A 21350-nucleotide genomic window follows, 5' to 3' on the forward strand; every position below is an offset into this window, starting at 1 on the left:
CTTGTTCCTGACCATAGGGGAAAGACTCTCAGTTTTTCCCCGTTGACAATGATATTAGCGGTGGTTCTTTTGTATATGGCCTTTATGATGTTGAATTATGTTCCATCTATCCCTAATTTATTGAGGGTTTTTATCAAGAATGGATGCTGTATTTTGTCAAATGCTTTTTCTGCATCTATTGACAGGATCGTATGGTTCTTATCATTTCTTTTATTAATGTGGTGTATCACATTGATTGATTTGTGAATATTGAACCAGTCATACAGCCCATGAATAAATCCCCCTTGATCATGGTGAATAATTCTTTTAATGTACTATTGAATTTGATTTGCTAATATTTTGTTGGGAATTTTTGCATCCATGTTCTTCAGGGATATTGGCCGGTAATTCCCCTTTTTAGTGGGGTCTTTGATTTTGCATTCAAGATAATGCTAGCTTTGTAGAATGAGTTTGGAAGATTTCTTTCCATTTCTATTTTTTGGAAAAGTTTGAGAAGAATATGTATTTACTCTTCATTAAATGTCTGGTAGAATTCTCCTGGGAAGCCATCTGGCCCAGGACTCTCATTGGGAGATTTAAAAAAAAAAAAAATTTTTTTTAATGTTTATTTATTTTTGATAGAGAGAGAGAGAGAGCGAGCGAGCATGAGTGGGGGGAGGGGTATAGAGAGAGGGAGACCCAGAATTCAAAGCAGGCTTCAGGCTCTGAGTTGTCAGCACAGAGCCCAATGCGGGGCCTGAACTCATGGAGTGCAAGATCATGACCTGAGCCAAAGTCGGATGCTCAACTGACTTGAGCCACCCAGGTGCCCCTCTTGTTGATTTACTGATTCAAATTCTTTGCCAGTTATGGACCTGTTCAAATTTTCTGTTTCTTCCTGATTCAGTTTTGGTAGTGTGTTTCTAGGAATTTGTCCATTTCTTCCAGATTGCCCAGTTTGTTTACATATAATTTTTCATAATATTCTCTTACAATTGCTTGTATTTCTGTGGCATTGGTTCCTCTTGCATTCATGATTTTATCTATTTGGTTCCTCTTTCTTTAGTTTTTGATAAGTCTGACTAGGGGGTTATCAGTTTTGTTTATTCTTTAAAAAAACTAGCTTTTAGTTTCATTGATTTGTTCTACTGTTTTTGTTTGTTTGTTTCTATATCATTTATTTCTGCTCTAATCTTTATTATTTCCCTTCTTCTGCTGGCTTTAGGCTTTATTTGCTGTTCTTTTTCTAGCTCCTTTAGGTGTAAGGTTAGGTTGTGTATTTGGGACCTTTCTTGCTTCTTAGATAGGCCTGAATTACAGTGTACTCTTCTCTTAAGACTGTCTTTGCTGTATCCCAAAAGATTTGGACTGCCATGTTTTCATTTTCATTTGTATTTTTATATTTCTTTAATTTCCTGGTTAACCCATTCATTCTTTATAGAATGTTCTTTAACTTCCATGTATTTGAGGGCTTTCCAAATTTTTTCTTGTGGTTGATATCAAGTTTCATAGCATTGTGATCTGAAAGTATGCATGGTATGATCTCCGTCTTTTTGTACCTGTTGAGGGCTGATTTGTGACCCACTATGTGATCTATTCTGGACAGTGTTTCATGTGCACTGGAGAAGAATGTGTATTCTGCTGCTTTAGGATGAAATCTTCTGAATGTATCTGGTAAGTCCATCTGGTCCATTGTGTCATTCAAAGCCATTGTTTCCTTGTCGATTTTCTGCTTTGGTGAGGTGATCTGTCCATTGTTGTAAGTGGGGTATTAAAGTCTCTTATAATTATGGTATTGTTATCAATGACTTTCCTTATTTTCATCATTAACTGATTTATATATTTGGTTCTTCCAAGTCGGGGGCATAAATATTTACAATTGTCAGATCTCCTTGATGGATAGGGCCATTATGATATAATGCCCTTCTTCATTTCTTATTACAGTCTTTGTTTTAAAATAGAGCTTGTCTGATTAAGTATGGCTATTTTGCCTTTCTTTGGACATCCAGGAGCATGATAGATGGTTCTTCATCCCCTCACTTTCAATCTGCATGTGTCTTTAGCTCTAAAATGCTCTTGTATGCAGCATATAGGTGGATCTCATTTTTTATCCATTCTGATACCTTATGTGTTTGGATTAGAGCATTTAGTTCATTTATATTCAGAGTGTTAATTGAAAGATATGAATTGAGTGCCATTGTGTTACCTGGTGATGCTCTCTGGTCCTTTCTAATCTCTGTGCTTTTGGTCTTCCCCTCACTCCCCCTCAGAGTCCCTCTTAAAATTTTTCGCTGGTTTAATGGTCACAAACTCCTTTAGTTTTTGTTTGTCTAGAAAACTCTTTATCTCTCCTTCTGTTTTGGATGACAGCCTTGCTGGATAGTGTATTCTTGAGTGTATATTTTTTCCATTAGGCACATTGGATATATCTTGCCACTCCTTTCTGGCCTGCCAGGTTTCTGTGGACGGATCTTCTGTTAACCTGATCTGTTTTCAGGTTAAGGACTTGTAGGTTAAGGACTTTTTTTCCCTTGCTGCTTTCAGGATTCTTTCCTTGTCTGTTTATTTTGTGAATTTGACTATATAGCTTGGTGATGGCTAACTTTTTTTCAATTTAATGGGAGTTCTCTGTGCTTCTTGGATTTTGATGTCTGTGTCCTTTCCCAGATTAGGGAAGTTTTCAGCTATAATTTGCTCAAATAAACCTTCTTTCCCTTTTTCTTTCTCTTCATCTTCTGGGACTCCTATGATACAAATGTTATTATGTTTTAATAAATTGCTGAGTTTCCTAAGTCTGCCTTTGTGATCCCTGGCCTTTGTTTCCCTCTTCTTTTCAGCTCCATTATTTTCCATAATTTTTATCTTCTTTATCGCTTATTTGCTTCTCTGCCTTATCCATCCTCGTTTTTATGTCTTCCACTGGGTTGGCATCTCAGTGATAACATTTTTAATTTCAGCCTGACTAGAATTTAGTTCTTTTGTCTCTGCAGAAAGAGATTCTCTGGTGTCTTCAATGCTTTTTTCAAGCCCAGCTAGTATCCTTATAATCATTGTTTTAAATTCTAGTTCAGACATCTTCCTTATATCTGCATTGATTAAATCCCTGGCCATCATTTCCTTCTGTTCTTTCTTTTGAGGTGACTTTCTCCATCTTGTCATTTTGGAGGAAGAAAACAACAACAATAATAATAGAATGAAATAAAAGTTTAAAAATTTTTAAAAATAAAATAAAGGAAGCTAGATCCTAGGTGTATTTTGGTCTGCTAGTTAAGAGAAGCTTGATAGGAAAAAGTGAAAAGAAAAAAGAAGAGAGAAAAAAATTAAAAATTAAAAAAATAAATAAATAAAGTGTCCATTCTGTATCCAAGAAACAAAAGAGAAGAAAAACACAACAAAAACAGAGGCACCAACAACAAAATGAGCCAACTAACAAAAAAACCAAATGAAACTAGATCAGGTTTCCCCTAGAGCTGAAACTTTGCAGTAGTCTATGGTAGGCTAAACTCAGGGAAAGGATTTGTGCTGGGCTTCTGGGAGAGGGGTCTGCTGCTCAGATTCTCAGGCCAACTTGTCCTAATGGAGATGTGCCTGGAGGGCACAAGGGGGCCTTTGTGTAATGGCTCTATTCTCCACTTGGAGGCACTGTTTAGCTCATTGGGGTGGATCAGTGTTGGTGGGCTAATAATGATAAATGGCTTCACCCCACTCTCTAGTGTCCAGGGAGGGAAGTTTGCGCCCTCACAGATGCATGATCAGCCACCCTTCCTGTGTCCACTGCTTCCATCAGCTCCCTGCCTTACCCCTGTCTGTGTCTGAGCTGTCCACCTATCAAACAGTGCCTCTCTCCAGAGTTTTATCTCAGGCACAGCTGTGTTTCAAAACCCCACACTTCAGAGACCTTTACAGTTCAGACCCTCAGTGATCTTCTGGGGGAGGATCTCACTGCCCTGTGGCTGGCTTGTCCCAGGAAATGGTCATGCCACCGTTCAGTGGCAGTACTCAGAGTTTATGGTAAATCACAACACACAGCTGGCTCCAGGATTTGCTGGCCTCAACTGGCATCTTTCTTCCTATATCGGTGGCAGCTTGATGGTGCCCACCTTGTCTTTTACCCAGAGAGAGGTTGTATCACCTCTACCAAATGTACTCCAAACTGAGGAACCATTTCTCCCTATGGGACCTAGGGGATCCTTAGGCCAGTTGCCTGCTCCTGGGGCCCGGACAACACCAGAGTCTGATCTCTGAAACTTCAGACTCTGTGCTCAGCTGTTTAATAAAAAAACTGGCGGTATTGAAACCCTCTCCTTCCCCCCCCCCTCCGGTGGTTTTGGGGAACCATTTTCTTGTGCAGTCCCCTGTGTGTGTTTTCACTCTTTCTCTCTAGCTGCTTTCAGGGGGGTGTTTTCTTATGCAAACCCGAGTGCTGCTCTCTCCCTGCAGCCACCTCTGTCTTTCTCCTCTCCATGAAAATAGCTCCCTCTGCTCTGCAGCACCGCAGCTTTTCTCTCCCCCAGTTCACCTGTCTGCACCAAGTACCTGCCTCTGCCTTCCTCTGTGTCTCAAATTATGCAGATTGCTCTGTTAATCCTCAGATCTATTTCCTAGGTGTTCAGAATGGTTTGATGTTGGTCTAGCTATGTTCAAGGGAAGAGACAAGTATAGGGTCCCCTTACTATTCCACCATCTTAACTCCTCAGATCTTGGGATTATTATTAATATAAAGGTAAAGATAACAAGGACTTTAGAAAGCTTAAAGTTTTAGAATACCTAACTTTTGAGAAATAAGCTCGATATTTTACATATACTTTAATATAGAGTAATGGAAATTTTTAGGAGGTGTTGGGAAGCCATGCTGATAGCTACCCACAGTTGATATCAGTAAAGTCTTTAGAGACAAATAGCATATGAATTCTATGTTATGTTTTTTAATATAAAGATTAATTTTCAAATATATATTTATCTTATACCTTTCAACCACCTGCAGTCACTTCACATGTTCTGAGGCCACTTCTACTTTTCCTTATTGGTTTGTTGCTAGGTAAGTGATAAAGCTGGTTGCCTTTTTTAACAGCCACATGAGGTCATGTCTGTTTCCATGCCCACAGATCCTCTTGGGAGAGTATTTTCAGTAAAAGCCCGGAGGTGGTGACTCCTTTGCAGCTCCAATGTTGCCAGCGCCTGGTTGAGCTTTGTAAACAGTGCCTGCTAGTGGTTTACAAGTATGCAACTGACACAAGAGGATCACTGTCAGGCCCTGGTACTGATTGGAGTAACTCCAGGTACTTGTTTACATTTCTACACCCTGTGAGTTTTATATAAAGTAATTCCACAATGCAGTTTGCAATTGAAAGTCTCTTTTCATTTATATAGCTAGAGAAAAAGCTAAAGACCAAAAATTCATACCCGCTATTATCTACAAAAGACTTTTAATTTGCACAGTCTTCACCTTTGAAGGACCAAACAAGGACAACAGCCACAAACCTGAAGGTGACAGAAATAACCTACATGGAAATGAGATTATTTGGTTTATATACTTTTGCTTTCAAAAGCCAAGTAAAAGCATCCAAAAAATGGTAATTAACTTTTTGCTCCAATAAGGATATTTCAGATTTATCCATCAGCCTGATAAGTTGGGAAGATGCCTTTAGTTTAATTTTTGTTGTTCAGTATGCCTCCACTACTCCTTTCATCACCAAACAAATCTATGGGAGGTGAATTTTGTTAAGTTCCATTTAAAAACTGAATTTTAATAAATATTGTCCAGTTAAAATAGGTAGTTTTCCAAATCATAAAAAATAATGTTGTTTTTAAGCTGCAAAAATACACAGAGTAAAAAAGAAGTACATTTTAGGATTTTTCTGTACAATCATAGTTCCCATTAGAATTAAAGATGGATATGCGACTTCATTTTTAGTATATATACATTGAAGTACTACTCAAGATAGAAGAAAATAAACCAGGGGCGCCTGGGTGGCTCAGTCGGTTAAGCGGCCAACTTCGGCTCAGGTCATGATCTCGCGGTCCGTGGTTCGAGCCCCGTGTCGGGCTCTGTGCTGACAGCTTGGAGCCTGGAGCCTATTTCAGATTCTGTGTCTCCCTCTCTCTGACCCTCCCCTGTTCATGCTCTGTCTCTCCCTGTCTCAAAAATAAATAAAACGTTAGAAAGAAAGAAAGAAAGAAAGAAAGAAAGAAAGAAAGAAAGAAAAGAGAATAAACTATGACTTTGAAAAACTAAGTGATAGTCAAAAGATGATAGTATTCAACTAACAGTTGAATAGGCAATGAGGAAAATAGAACCACCATAGCTTGGATTTTCTTTTTGAAATACCTAGAAATTAATCTGTTTATTATAAAAATCACAGAGAGTATATTAAAGCTAACTTTCTATAAACTGACTTACAACAGCAGAATGGCTTGGAATATATTTAACAAAAAGTATTGAAAGATGTATTTTTAATCTTTGTGTTGGATTCTGACTGTTGCATTACCTTTAGAAGCTGCCTGATTAGAACAACGGTAAGGATAAAGCTAGCCATTAATATTTGAAATATGTAAATATCAAAACAATATTCTACAGTTTAATGGTTTGAAGCAAATTATTGAACTACAACTTATATTACTTTCATTAGTATTTTCATATGGTTTGAAAGAATGATGGTCATCATTGAAATATTACAATATATAAATGAAGAGGCTTCATTTTAAAGAGTGATACTCTGGAAGGATGATCAGAAAAATCTTAAGTTCCAGTCTAGGAAGCATGGTTTCAAAATCTTTAATGTCACACTTGCAATTACAGATTTTGTAACCCATTTTCTGTTGAGGGATCTTATAACTTTTGTAGACAGCCAAAAATAGGATGACGTCATTCTGGAGGAAGAAGTTACACCTTGCAGTTGGTTCAGGCCTTTTTATTTTCTCCCCCTTTTGGTGGTCAGAAGAGATATTCTTGACTCTGGAACCTTGAGTTCTGGACTTCTGATAAATGCTCACTATAACCCAGGTATGGTGATTATAAGCATTTTGGGGGATGTATATTAGTACACACACCCTCTATTTCTGCCCAAGTTCAGAACCATTTGAGAGAGAAATGTAGGAATCAGACAGGTAATCATCAGAATGTGGCTTCGTTACTGAGTAAAGCTACATTAAAGGGCATGGTATAGATTTGATCCAAGTGAGTTCTCTAAAATTGACTTTGTGAGAATTAAATGTACTGATCCAGTCATAAGCAGAGCTGGATCAACCCAAACCTTCCACACTACCCCATAAAATCTAGTTCTGTTGGTGTTGGCTAAAGAACAAATAAGGATGCACCCTTTCTGCAGATAGACTAATCCAACAAGAGAAGGGGGCCAAGCCAAGCATACCTGATTCCTTCTTTTAAACCTGAAAATCAGGGACCCCTGGGTGGCTCAGTCAATTAGGCGTCCAACTCTTGATTTCAGCTCAGGTCATGATCTCACAATTTGTGAGATTAAGCCCCACATCGAGCTTTGTGCTGACAGTGCAGAGCCTGCTTGGGATTCTCTGTCTCTCCCTCTCTCAACCCCTCCCTCTCTCTCTCTCTCAAAATAAATAAATAAACTTTAAACCTGAAAATCAGATAACTCACTTCTGGGAAAAGGTCAGAAAAATTTGGTGGAAATTCTTCTACTTGGAAACCACAAGGAGGGAAGAGAAATGAAACTGTCCTCCTGATATCTAGCTATTAAAACCCAAGTCAGTGTCACATTAATTTAAAAACATGTGACAACTAGCCGTATCTTCTTTCCCTTGTCAATTAAGAACCTATAGCATTTTACTTTATATGTAGAAGTCACTTAGGGGCGCCTGGGTGGCGCAGTCGGTTGAGCGTCCGACTTCAGCCAGGTCACGATCTCGCGGTCCGTGAGTTCGAGCCCCGCGTCGGGCTCTGAGCTGATGGCTCAGAGCCTGGAGCCTGTTTCCGATTCTGTGTCTCCCTCTCTCTCTGCCCCTCGCCCGTTCATGCTCTGTCTCTCTCTGTCCCAAAAATAAATAAACGTTGAAAAAAAAATTTTTTTTAAAAAAATAAAAAAAAAAGAAGTCACTTAACTTATACTTATTAATGCATAGATAAATTTCATTTATTAAGTTACCTAGTAAAGTATAAATTAATATTTATAATTTAATATATACCTAATATAAATAATGTATGGGGTATACCTAAATACTTTATGAGGAGATATAAATTTAGTTCATTTATCTATAAAATTAAAAGAGAAGAAAATAGAGATAACATAATAGAGATAACATATATATGTGTTATATATGTTATATATATATGTTATCTCTATTTTCTTCATATATATATCTATTGTATATATCTATATACACACACACACACATATATATATATGTATATATTTTCTCTCTCTCTCTCTCTCTATCTCCAGGATACTAGAATCAAAATGTGTTTCTATATTTCATATACTGAGCTTCCATATAAGCTCATTTCACAAGGTGTTTCATGGCTAAAAACATTTTTAGTTCAAAACATTTTGAGTTCAAACTTCTGCCTTCGGTAATGAGCACTAGGTTTTTGGACAAATCTTCCTTTTAATACGAACTAGAAAAGCTAGACAAAATACCGATACCTTTGCTTGAAGACATTGGAGAGTTAATTGGGTACATAATGAGTGCTTGTTAGTATTGAGTAGTACTTTTTTTTTTTAATGTTTATTTTTGAGAGAGAGAGAGAGAGAGAGAGAGTGAGGGAAGGGCAGAGAGGTGGGAGGACAGAGGATCTGAAGCAGGCTCTGAGCTGAGAGCAGAGAGCCTGATGCAGGGCTCGAACTCACAAACTGAGATCATGACCTGAGCCAAAGTCAGACACTTAACCAGTTGAGCCATCCAGGTGCCCCAGTACTGAGTAGTACTTTTGATAGACTCATGGGCCTAAGGGAAAAAGTAGCAGTTCAAGGTCTGCCAAAGATGGGGATATTGGTAAACACCCTAGATTTCTAGGAGTAACAGTCATCCAGATGTTTTGCAAAGCAGAAGTTAACAGAATTACAAGGAAAAATAGATCTACAACCATAGATGGAGATCTATCTATCTATATATATATAAATTAAAGATATAGAACATCTTAACAATATAACAGACTTAACTGTCATATATATGACTTAACTGTCATATACAGAAGTGAATCTAATAATCTCAGAATATAAAATACCAAGCACACCAGGAATTTTTACAAAAATCAATCATATTGTGGAATAACAAAACATATTTCAACAAATTTCACAAGACTTAACTCATACAGAGTTTTTTTTTCAGACCCCATGCCATTAAACTACAAAATAATAGCAAAGATTATAATTGGAATATCCATACTTTGGAAAGATAAAAAAAATTATGCTTCTAAGTAACTGATGAATCAAAGAAGATCAAAGATCTTAATGGTCATAAGAAAATATTTTGAATGGATTTATAACAAAAATACTATAATAAAAATTGCAGTATATAAAAAATCATTATTATAGGCATATTTATAGACAATTTATATAAATTGGCATTAGGCAAGAGGAAGGCACAAATTTAATGATATCAGTAACCATTTTGAAAAATGACAAAATGACATTAAGATAAACCCAAAGAATACAAAGAAAGGAGAGCAGAAATTAACAATAATGAAAGAAACAATAAAGATTAACTTGGCCAAAATGTGTTTTTGAAAAGACTAGTAAAAATGATGAGCAACTTGTGAGACTGATCAAGAATACAAGAGCCAGAAATAGTTAACATCAAGAACAAAAATGGAGACATTACTACAGATCCTACAAACATTGAAAATTTTGTAAGAAAACAGAAACAATTTCATGCCAATAAATTTGGTAATTGAGATTAGGTTAACAAATTCCTGGAAAAAGACATATGTATTACCAAAAGTGACACAACTTCTTGTTAGGAAGTCTTATATAGAAATTATCAAATAGTGTTGACTATAGAAGAAATTGAATCAGTAATTAAAAACCCTCTCAAAGGTCACTCTAGATTCATAGGTTTTCACTATCCAATTCTATTAAGCCCATCTAGAGAACAGACAAGGAGGGAACATTCTCCAACTTGTTTTATGAGGCCGCCATACATTTGATACTAAAACCTAACCAGGACATTATGGCAAAGGATAGTAACAGCTCAATCTTATTCCAATGTAGATGCAAAAGTCTTAAATGAAATATTAGCAAAATGAACCCAGAAACTTTAAATCGGATAATGTATATCATGACCAACTTCTGTTTATTGCTTCAATTTAAGGGTGCAATAACAGTAAAAAGTGGTCAATGTAATTTTTATAGGATAAAAGATCATTTTAAAAGATAAATATACATCACTTGATAGAATTCAGGGCACATGTTTTTTTAAAAATGCAAACTAGAAACAAAAGGGAAATTCTTTAATTTAATGAAGAATAACTACAAAAAACCTACAACCAACATGCCTAATGATGAAATGTTGAAGGATTTCCTTATGAGATTAGGAACAAGACAAGATTGCCTGTTATTACCACTTCTATTTATTACTGTACTAGAGGTCCTAGCTGGTTCAATGAGGCAAGCAAAAGAAATAAAAGGCACTAAAGTAAAACTCAATGCTAGTGGATATGATTATTTCATAGAAATCTAAATAAATCTACAGATAAATTATTAAGTAAATTTAATAGTTTTAATGAAATCAAGGTCACGAAAATCAATTGTATTTTTTCTATATAAACAGCTCAAATATGAAATTTTAGATACGATATTATTTTCAGTAGCATCAAAGAATAGTTAATACTTAGGAATAAATGTAACAAAAATGTGTAAGACTTTTAGGTAGGAAAATGTAAACTCTGGAAAGATATACCTTGTTCATCATTGGAATCAATATCATCAAATGTCTCACATAGATCTGAACATCTCTAAATTCAGTGTAATCGTAGTATAAATTCCAACAAATTATTTTTTTGGGGCGGGGGCACAGTATTTGACCAAAGCTTATTCTAACATTTATATAGAAAAGCAAAGGGCCAAGAATAGTTAGGACACTCTTGAAGTAGAAAAATAAAATGGTAGGGTTTATTAACTATAGTGTACTAAGACTTTTAATAAGTTAAAGTAATTTAATTTAATAGTGTAATATTGCCAAATAGATAAATAGACTGACGGAAGCATTCAGAAAGTCATAAGTAGACCCGGGCATATATAGAGACTTGATTTATGAGAAAGGGAGGTACATTTGATTTATGACAAATGGGAAAAAAGAAATTTGTTTTAAAAAATAGTGTGGAGGCAATTAGGTTTCTAAATAGTAATAAAAAAAAGGAAACTTGAACTTACTGATACCATGTACAAAAATCATTTCCAGTGAATTGACTATACAGATGTGAAAGGCAAAACCAAAGATTACGCAGATAATATAGTAAAATATTTTCATGACTTTGAAGTATGCAAAGATTATAAAAAATAGGACCAAAAGTGCACATCATAAATGAAAAAATGAATTTTGCTACATTAAAATTAAGAATATGTGTTCATTAGAATATATCCTAAGAGGGTTAAAAAATAAGCCACTGAATGGAAGAAGGTATTTACAGCCTGCATAACCTGTGTAAGATTTTTAGAAAAATCTTACAAACTTCTAAGAAAAATCAGAACAGTCTATAAAAAAAATGGGGAAGACACTGGAAAGGAGAGAGGGTGCTATAGTATAGGGTTCTAGACTGTTAGGAATATTCAGTTATTTAACCTGGGTATCAGTTTTACAAGTAATCACTTTATAATATTCATTAAGCTAGACGTTTATGTTTTATACATTTTCAAATGTGTACTATACAATTGAGTTAAAGACATGGTACCATTATGGCCCTAGGCCAAGATAGCTTGAAACATCTATCTCAGAACAGGGGTAGTCCTGCCTAGTGAGGCTGATTTCATAACACATAAATAATATTTCACCTTTGTGCACTATTTCTTTGGCTCTATACTCTATTAAACAGGCATGGCAGAATCTATTGGACTCTTCAGAAGAGAAAACTGAAAACTGAGGCTCTTGGAGGTTAAATAGCTTATCTAAATCCACATTGCTAGCAATGGCAGAAGTGGGACTAGAGCTTCCCCCACCCCGTACCCCAAATCAAAATTAAATCAGTGGGACAATCCACACTCATTAGGATGGCTGTTATCCCCAAAATGCAAAATAATAAGTGTTGGTGAGGGTATTTAGAAGTTGGAACCCTCATGCATTGCTATCTCAGAATGTGAAGTGATGTGGCTGCTATGGAAAACAATTTGGTAATTGACCAAAAAGTTAAATATAGAATTGCTGTATGACCCAGCAATTTCACTCCTCAGTATAAACCCAAAAGAATTGAAAACAAGTACGCAAACAGATGCTTGTACAGCAATATTTATAGCAACATTATTCACAATAGCCAAAAGGTGGAAACAACTTAGGTGTCCACCAACAGATGAATGGATAACACCATGTGATATATACATACAATGGAATATTATTCAAATAGTCTATATAAAAGAATAAAATTGTGAGTCATGCTACAACATGGACAAACCTTGAAAGCATGCTAATTAAATAAGCCAGACACAAAAGGACAAGCATAGTATGATTTCACTTATATAAGGTATCTAGAAAATATCTAGACAAATTCATAGAGACAGTAGAATAGAGGTTACCAGGGAATGGGAGGAGGAGGAAATGGGGATTTCGTGTTTAAGGGCAAGGAGTTTCTGTTTGGGATGAAAACATTTGGAACTATATCGTGGTGATGGTTACACAACCATTGTGAATGTATTTAATGCACTGATTTATAAATGATAAATGATAAAACTTAAAAATGATAAAACTAGTAAGTTCCATGTTCTATATCTTTTACCACAATAGAAAAAAAATTAAACACAGGAAAAATATTATGATGAGTTTCATTTACCTTTGTTCCCCAAACTAGGAAGCTGAGTTTATTTTGGGGTCTGAGGGGCCCTGATCTTACTCTAGGACAATCTTGGAAGGTGGGTGTAGCTTAAGTTTTCAAGGCTAATTCCCTACCAGTCTTGTAATGCTCACATTCCAGAGATCCTCCGTGGTCAGCAATAAGTTGGCATTGACAGGCCAACCAATTCTACGTCAAGTAGAAATTAGACGAATACATGTTTTATGTCTATGTGATGGATATGTGAGGTTGTACACACCTAGCCTCAGAGATGAGAAGTGAGGGTATAAGTGTGAGGTATTTTTCCTTGGTATCTACAAATTAGCTATTTTTGTACATCAAGAGTAAGCTAGAGTAAAGGTAGAACTAAACTTTTCACATTTTTTTGGTGCTTTAACACAAAATCTTTAGATAGATATATATAGGCTATAAATGTACTTCCCAGAGATCTTCTTCTTGCTAAAAATGATCAAATTGTATTATTTAATATCATTGCAAAGAACATTTCAAAAATAATCTTTGATGTTCAGCTAGTGTGGAATCTCCCAAGAGATATTAATGGAGATTTTAAGGCATATAACCCATTGTGTTTCCCTGTTATGCTTTAAAATATCCCACAGCACTTGCTTTAGGGAAACAAAGTGTTTCTTTCAATGTAATTTCATATGCTTTTTTTAGTTCATACTGAACTTTTTTCCTTAGAAAAAGTTTCATTTTAGCTTTTTCTGCCTCTATTAAAAAGTTTAGGTTTGTGGATGTATAATTTTTTTCTACTTTCTAGGTTATTTTACACTTCATAGTTTTGAAAAACTGAGTATAATCATTGTATCCATTGGTTTTAAAGTTGAGATTCACACAGAGAAATGGCCATATAATACAGTAGCTAGGAGCACTGATTCTGGAGTTGGTGCACATGGATTTGAATCTGAGCTCTGCCATTTACTGGCTGTCTAACTGTGTGCAAGACATTTGACCCCCATATGCTTTAGTGTATTCATGTGTAAAATGAAGCATACAATAATATCTACTGTATAGAATTGTTCTGAGAAGTAAATGAGTTAATATTTGCAAAGCAATTGGAATAGTGGTGAGCACACAGAAAACACTAAATGTTACATAGGTTAAATAAAATAGTATAGCTACCCCTGGACTTCGTGTTCTTATTTTATTTTTTTCATCTGCGGAATGGAGATCTTTAACTCAAACAGATATGTGGATGTTATTGTAATGTCAGTAGTAACTATTGCTCAGAAATTCTTCAAAAGGAAGTTGGTAGAAGTTATTGTTTACTCTGAAAATTATCAATATAATCAGGATGCATTTTCAGTAGAAGAATAACTCTCAACCAATACAAAGTAGTGGGTTTTGGTCAAACACCTTATTTTCTTTTGCACCTCTGCCTTAGATAGGAAGGGAGTCTTTTCATGACAGAAGACATCAGATTAATCATCATGATTCCACTAGCTCTTGACATAATAATTAATCCATATAAATTACCCAAGTGATATTAAGAAAATAATTTATATAATCTGTGATGTGAGAAATCAATTGTTTCATTATTCATCACCCATTGTGCAATTTTGATTTAATTTGGTTTGTTGTATTATTTTACTGCTCTATTAACTTAATGATTTGAGCAATTATTTATAGTTTGTGGTACTAGGTAATAGATTTAGGGGATATTATTAGATAATTCATGATAAAGTGATGTTTATGAATATTATAGAGAATTCTTCCATTTTAATTTGAATGCTGTATGCAACTTGATCATAATGAATTCATATTCTTCTATAAAATTCATATAATACAACTATAAGTGTAATTTTCTGTTGACATAGAGGTATAGTAATTATCAACATTATTTAATGTAGAATAGGTAGCTAATTGTACTCTTGGCTGTCAGTTTCTTTGTGTATCTCTGGAAGTGTGATACCGTTGCTGTTCTAAAGTCAAGTGAAAAAAATAAATGAGTTGATGCTCTACCATTGTTTATTTTTTCAAAAATTTCAAACCTCCTTCTATTGCTGACTATAGTTTTGGAAGTTCCTCATAGATGTCTTTGTCCTGGCTTTATACCATGTCCTTCTCATCATTACCAAGACTTATACTTTTAATAGCTATGTTTATGTGCATTTGCTCATGTGGATTTCCTTGTGGATTTCCATTTTTCTCTAGATATATAGATTGGAGTGGCCTAATGCTAATCAAAGTTTTTCCAGAGAGAAACAAATTATACAGGTGCACATTCTTGTTTACAATTCCTTATTCTCAAATCTCTGAAAACTAAAAAGGAAGAGTAACCTTTTTATTGGCAAATCTGACCTGACCTGAATTGACATGAAGTTATTTATTGTTTTCATCCTGTTTATTGTAAGTATGCATACATTTAAATACAGAAATATTAATGATTTGATTTCAGGATGCTGCCCCAAGCCCCCATGGAGATATTATATCATATATAGTATATACACTATATTGTTCTAAAATCTGGATAATTCACGTATTTTCAAATACGTTTGGCTGCAAGGATTGCATGTAACCTGTAATCATGATTGTTTTTGGTGTTCTGTTACCATAAGAACTATGTGGTCCAGGAATATAAATTTTATAGTTATGAATTTTAATCTTTAATTTTTCTCTTAGATTACCTTAGTCCTAATATATTGATGAAATGTTTTTAAATTATAACTAGTGGTTCCAACATCCTTGAAACAAACAATTATTACTAATGTGGCTAGCCAAATTCTCATATCACATACTTTTAAGAAATATTTGACTAGTTTCACACATTATTTATAGAGATTAACAATGAATTCCAAATTAACATGAGCCATGCAAATAGTTTCCTAGCATGTGAGTATAATGGCCCTATATGGGATGTCTTAGGACACTGAGATCGTCATATATTGCATCTATAGGCAGCTCTTTAGGTAAGGCTTTTATGAGCACCTTCCCACCTCCCCACCTCAGTCTGGGAGAGGGCATTTTTTATGTTGAATGCATTGTTGTTATAGTATTGTTTTTCATGTAGGATATATAAAGTATTAACCAAGAACACTTTAGTGAGACATGTTCATATTAACTTGTTTGTGAAAGTATAACTTTTTAACTGTCATTTATAGGTATTTATTACCAGGAAGTACACAATTCTTCATGAGAACACCAACCTACACCTTGAAATACAGTTCACCTGGAATGACTCGCTCCAATGTTTTGTTTACGTCCCGATATGGCCATTTGTGAAACAGAAAGGAAGATCACCATGGATTATGCATAATAGCAATTCATTTTTTCCCTCCAATTTAAACATGCAAAGAAAGTGACCATTAAGTGCTGTTTTATGTATATATGACATATATGTGTGAAAATATATACACATGTGCACTCAAATAATACATATATATTTATTATAATATATGAAAGAAGAATTAGCAGAAAACTGGATATAAGACTTAACCTTTCTGGAAATGTAATAAACCATGCTAAAATTGTTTACACAAATATGTGAATGTCTAGAATTTGCTAGGTTTATAATTAATACGTTCCTACTAGAAATGTTATTTTTGCTGCAGAATATATAAAACAGAATTGATCTTGAAGATCCCATTTCAGTGTTAAATTATTTTCTAGACAACACATCTTTTGACTTGAAAAAGCATTAATAGTATAATACCTTATTAATTCTCTTATATATAGTAGCCATTTAAAATGAAAAACAAAGCTAGAAGCCTGGTGTTGCTTGATGATAGGATTAAATATAAGACGGGTTTATCATTACTACAGCACACTGCAAACTACTATAAAAATCCCAACCTGAAATTCCCAACATTTTTATTTCTCCATATGAAAATTTAGCTACTTGTGATGATGTACATTTTCAGTAAGGATCTAGTAAGATCATATAATGATCTAAAATGGAAGACAATCCAGTGGGTTAAAGTAAACAAAACATAAACTAGCTTTCATTTTTTATGTTTCATTGGGAGTCACATAAAGGAACAGAAAATGATGGTAATAACAAAATCTTTCCATCTGATTTTTGTATCTCATATCACTCACTTTTATTTGGAAAGTATATCTCCAATGGGTACATATGGTTAAATACAATTTCTTCTGTTCTTCAGAAGTAGAAGAGTTGACATTTCAAACTCATTTTGGAGTTATAGGGTAATGTGTCACACTTACAAGTCTCTCAATGTTGAGACCAACTAACATTGCAAAGTCTAATAAAGAGTTTCACATTGTACCATAGAAAATAATCTAAATTATTGCAAATGGAAGATTTGGATTACTAAATATTATTAGTCATGGATGTACCCTTAAGAATTTTCAAAAATCAAAATAGAGTATGAAGTTTTCTTCATGTGTAAAGTTATTCTGCATGAATTTCTTAGCAGTTTACTTCCTTTTCTTGCTTACAGTTTCAAAAACGATGGGTGAGCATTCAGTTTTCCATAAAAATATCAACACAGCAGTATCATTGACATGGAAGTCCTTAGAAATTGTGATATTCATCTTATAGAAGTTTGTTTAAACTTCTCCCAACGGTCTTATTTTCTCACAGATGCTAATTATTGGCAAAATGTAGGAAAGTTTTACCTTTTACTATCCTAGAAACTGTTTTCAGTAAATCAAGAAATGGCCCCAAAGCAGGAGAACTTAAGAGAGGCAAACTGTCCGGTTTTAATTTACAAATTGGATAATTAGCAACCTGAAGTTGTAAGTTAGATACATTTTGCTTTTAGAGCCATATTCTGAGGCTGTGATAGGCTAAAATAGGTTTTTCCTTAAATTATCGCTACTTGATTCTTTATGACTAGCTAACATCCATATTCCGATAGATACTTTTCCTTGCTAGATGCATCCCAAAGAAGAATTTGTTATTATCTTTGTGGAAAAAGAGGATGAGGATGTCAGGATAAAGGAAGTTACATTTTAACTCTGAGTATTTGTGACTCCACTTTGTGAATTACTAAATTTATTGCAGATTTCTTAGAATTAATAATGTAAAAATTGGGATATTACAAAATCATTTTAAGAGTGATCAGCAAGTGGGTCTTTTCATGAAGTATTTTTTTAAATCATCTTTCTTTTAAATTCATGATTTCTCCATGAATGAGACATAATTTCAAGTGTCTGGTATATGATATCAACCCAGTTTGTTGGTCACTCACTTGCATTAATTTAAATCAAATGGTTATTTCTTATGCTAGAGTGGGTGCTTTGGAACTTCTGTCCTTAGTGATAGAAGACTAAAATTTTTATTTAAAACAAAAAAGAAGAATGTTTAACATAGGGATGAACCCTCTCCCCCTAGAAAACACATACACACACACACACACACACACACACACACACACAATTTAAAAACCAAAAGTAAGTTAAAATGTGTGAAACTACCCAATGAACAAATTTCACTTCTCTAGCTACTTAGAGCTGGCTTTTTTTGAACACCAGAATTTTATTGCTCACATTTGCATATTTATACTGATCTAGTTTGATGTGATAAAGTTGTGAATAAAAGCCATGTGCTCATTATTTATATATGCTACCTGGTATGCTGTGGACTATGGTTGCTATAGTGCTTATTCCCTAATGAGAAACTAAGAAGAGAAGATACACTAGTAAACCATGAAAGTCTCTAGCGGCCACGGAAATGTTTTAGAGGTATAAAATATTCCTTAGTTTTTATTATAAATTTTTTATTCATAGGGTTAAAACATATTAATATAAGTGATAGTACGGGTCTGATTCTCTCTCTCTCTCTTTTCCAGGAGAGAAAATAACTTTATTTGAAAAACTCCAGAAGTTACTGAATATTCACAGGAGTTTTTAATAGGGAATTTGGGTTACTTAAGTTGAAAGTGTATTTTCATTCTGTTAGAGAAAACATATCTCTACTCATTCTGTTAATCTAAGATCAGAATGCTTTCCAGAACCGTATATGATTGCAATGATTTCCAGAATTATATAAAAAGCAATCTTTATTTTAAATCATCATCTATGAATATGGTATGAGATTACAGATTTGTTTTCACTTTAATTATCAAGCATTGTAATTAATTAGCATTTGCTTTATGTAATCCAACTATTGTGATTCATATTTTTATTTATTTTTATTAGCAACAAATTTTATTTTACTAGCATTTCATTTACCTTGTGTGTATGAAAATGAAGCTATAACAGGATCAAATATGGAAATAACCTCTGCCAGATGCAAAGACTTATACATATTTTTTCCGTATGTCTAAATTAGGTCTAACTACACAAAAATTGCCTACTAATTTCTCCTCCCTAAAACTAAAATGAGCCAAACTCAGACAGAAACAAACAAAAAAACACTCAATTTTCTTTTCATGTAGTATTTACAAACAACTAGATGATAGTGGCTTGTAGACATCAAGGATTTCATTCTAATTCTCTTTTTAATTTGGAAAGCATATGATTATAGAATTTCAAGTTGGAAGTTATCTAACTTGAAATTTCACATTGTAATATAAGTTAATCCAAGTGCTTTTGTCTTTAGCATGTCAAAGCCATTATGTAAAATTCTTTTTAAATCTAAACATACACATTATTTGACCTTTTCAGTGTAACAAAAATTGATAGTTGCATAAACTCTATTATTTCTAGGTTTCTATAAAGCACTGATTCATTTTTAAAAGGGTATTCTTTAAAAATAATAGCAAATACCTCGAGAAGAGTGACAGAAAATACCTTCCTTTTCTTTTCTGTAATGCTAATTTACATTTCAAATCTTAGCTTACCTAGTTTTAAGGGCTAAGCAATAAAAAGTGTAACTTCAAATAGTTGTGTTGCTGTGACTTAATTTTTGAAAATTGGCTTTGCTCTTTAAATTGAGAAGTTTATGTTTTCAAGTTCTGAATTAGTTATCTAAATATTTTGGGTTAATAGTACTTACAAATAAATTAAAAAAGTGGAAATATATTCATGATGAAAATTTTATTTCTTACACTGCTTTTTATTTCTTCCTTTTTTCTTTGCTTCTCATCTTCTTCACTTTAAGCTCCTTTTGAAGTTTTGACCTTTGCGTGGAGAAGGTCAAGAAAAGATATCTGCTGCCTTTTAAATATTGGTTTTCCTTGTATTTTATGGTGGTGTATTTTTGCCTCGGCAACAGTAAAACTTAGATAAAATGTGTTTAAATCAAGTTCTATTCATCTGCTGTTTTTAAGAACCAAGTTTCTACTCCTAGAAAGCATGGATTGTCTAGACCATTTGAACCAAGATGTATGGATACAAAGAATAACCTTGCAACCAAAAAGTAGTATATTAAAACTTATTGCACTCTTTGAGATTGTTGCCCTTTTTTGGTGATTTTTCGCCATGTCATAAATGGGTGTATGGTATATTGAAGGAAAATGATTCGGGTAACACATTTTGTATTAACTGGGCTGTATTATCTAAGAAGGGCTACATAAAACTTTTATTTTATCCATCCCTACTAACTTGAAAACTGTTGGTAAAATCATTATTCAACAGACTAATATTTTTTAAATAAGTAAGAAGGCTTACTTTACAAAAGTAATCAGATAATGCTCTTATTTCTCTTTCAAAGGCTAACAATGGCAGTTCTTGGTCCTGAACTGGTTGGTTCATCCAATTAATACTGTACACGCTACAATATCGAATATTAATAGATTTGCTGAAGATTCTGGGTTTCAAGAATAGCTTGAAAGCAATACATTTTGCTACCATGAATCATGACTCAAATTATCCCCCCATGTGCTTTACTACCTGTGTATGAATGCAAATGTTGTTACAGAAAATATGCTTGAAATGTCAACACAATGTGCAATTACTATTGCATTGTCATGCTTCAGCATGTGATATCTGTATGGTGAAGTTATTTCAATTACTATAATAAAAATGTTTAACATAAGAAAGCTACAACATGTCATCAAATGGTTATTTCTGTTTTACACATACACACCGTGTTTTTAGTAGTGGAGGAGACTGGTCAATTAAGCTTTCAGGTAATGAAATATATTTTCACAGTAATTTTCTTCTGCTGTGTAGACAGCAATAGCACTATGGGGATAACTTTACCTTCTATTAAAGTCAGGTCGAGTAAACAAAATTGGTGTCAGTTCTTTTCCTAGTTAGCTGAAAGGCAAACCTTTCTAAAATTTAGAAATGATATTTTCATATGTCTCTAGTATCATTCCTTATAACAAAGTATTACTAATCTGAATAGAATTATATTAGCATCTTAGTTATGAAGTTTATTTTTCTTAAGACTTTATCATTTTGTCATCGTTAAAACATCATACTAAGCCTCAGTAAGAAGCATATCCTAGTCTCATCGTCATTCATACCATTGTTCTTTAAGGTGATTATACAGAAAGAAGTTTAGAATATTTTTCCTTTAAAGAAAGGAAGCACTTCGGTTAAAAAT

At 33.9% G+C, this 21350-nt stretch overlaps 1 protein-coding gene across 1 annotated transcript in view; it reads left to right on the top strand.

Moving 5' to 3' along the window:
* Positions 1-20834, top strand: part of TTLL7 (tubulin tyrosine ligase like 7) — a 94922-nt gene extending 74088 nt beyond the window's left edge. The window contains exons 19-20 of the mRNA XM_047085380.1: positions 5085-5258; positions 16054-20834. Coding sequence (XP_046941336.1) covers positions 5085-5258; positions 16054-16174 — 295 coding nt within the window. The 3' untranslated portion in view covers positions 16175-20834. The remainder of the gene's footprint in view (positions 1-5084; positions 5259-16053) is intronic.
* The last annotated feature ends 516 nt before the right edge of the window (positions 20835-21350 follow it).

The sequence above is a fragment of the Lynx rufus genome, unplaced genomic scaffold (assembly GCF_022079265.1).
Source record: "Lynx rufus isolate CCGP_SWC_20201006 ecotype Redwood Valley unplaced genomic scaffold, mLynRuf1.p SCAF_2, whole genome shotgun sequence".
In the NCBI taxonomy this organism is placed as follows: domain Eukaryota; kingdom Metazoa; phylum Chordata; class Mammalia; order Carnivora; family Felidae; genus Lynx; species Lynx rufus.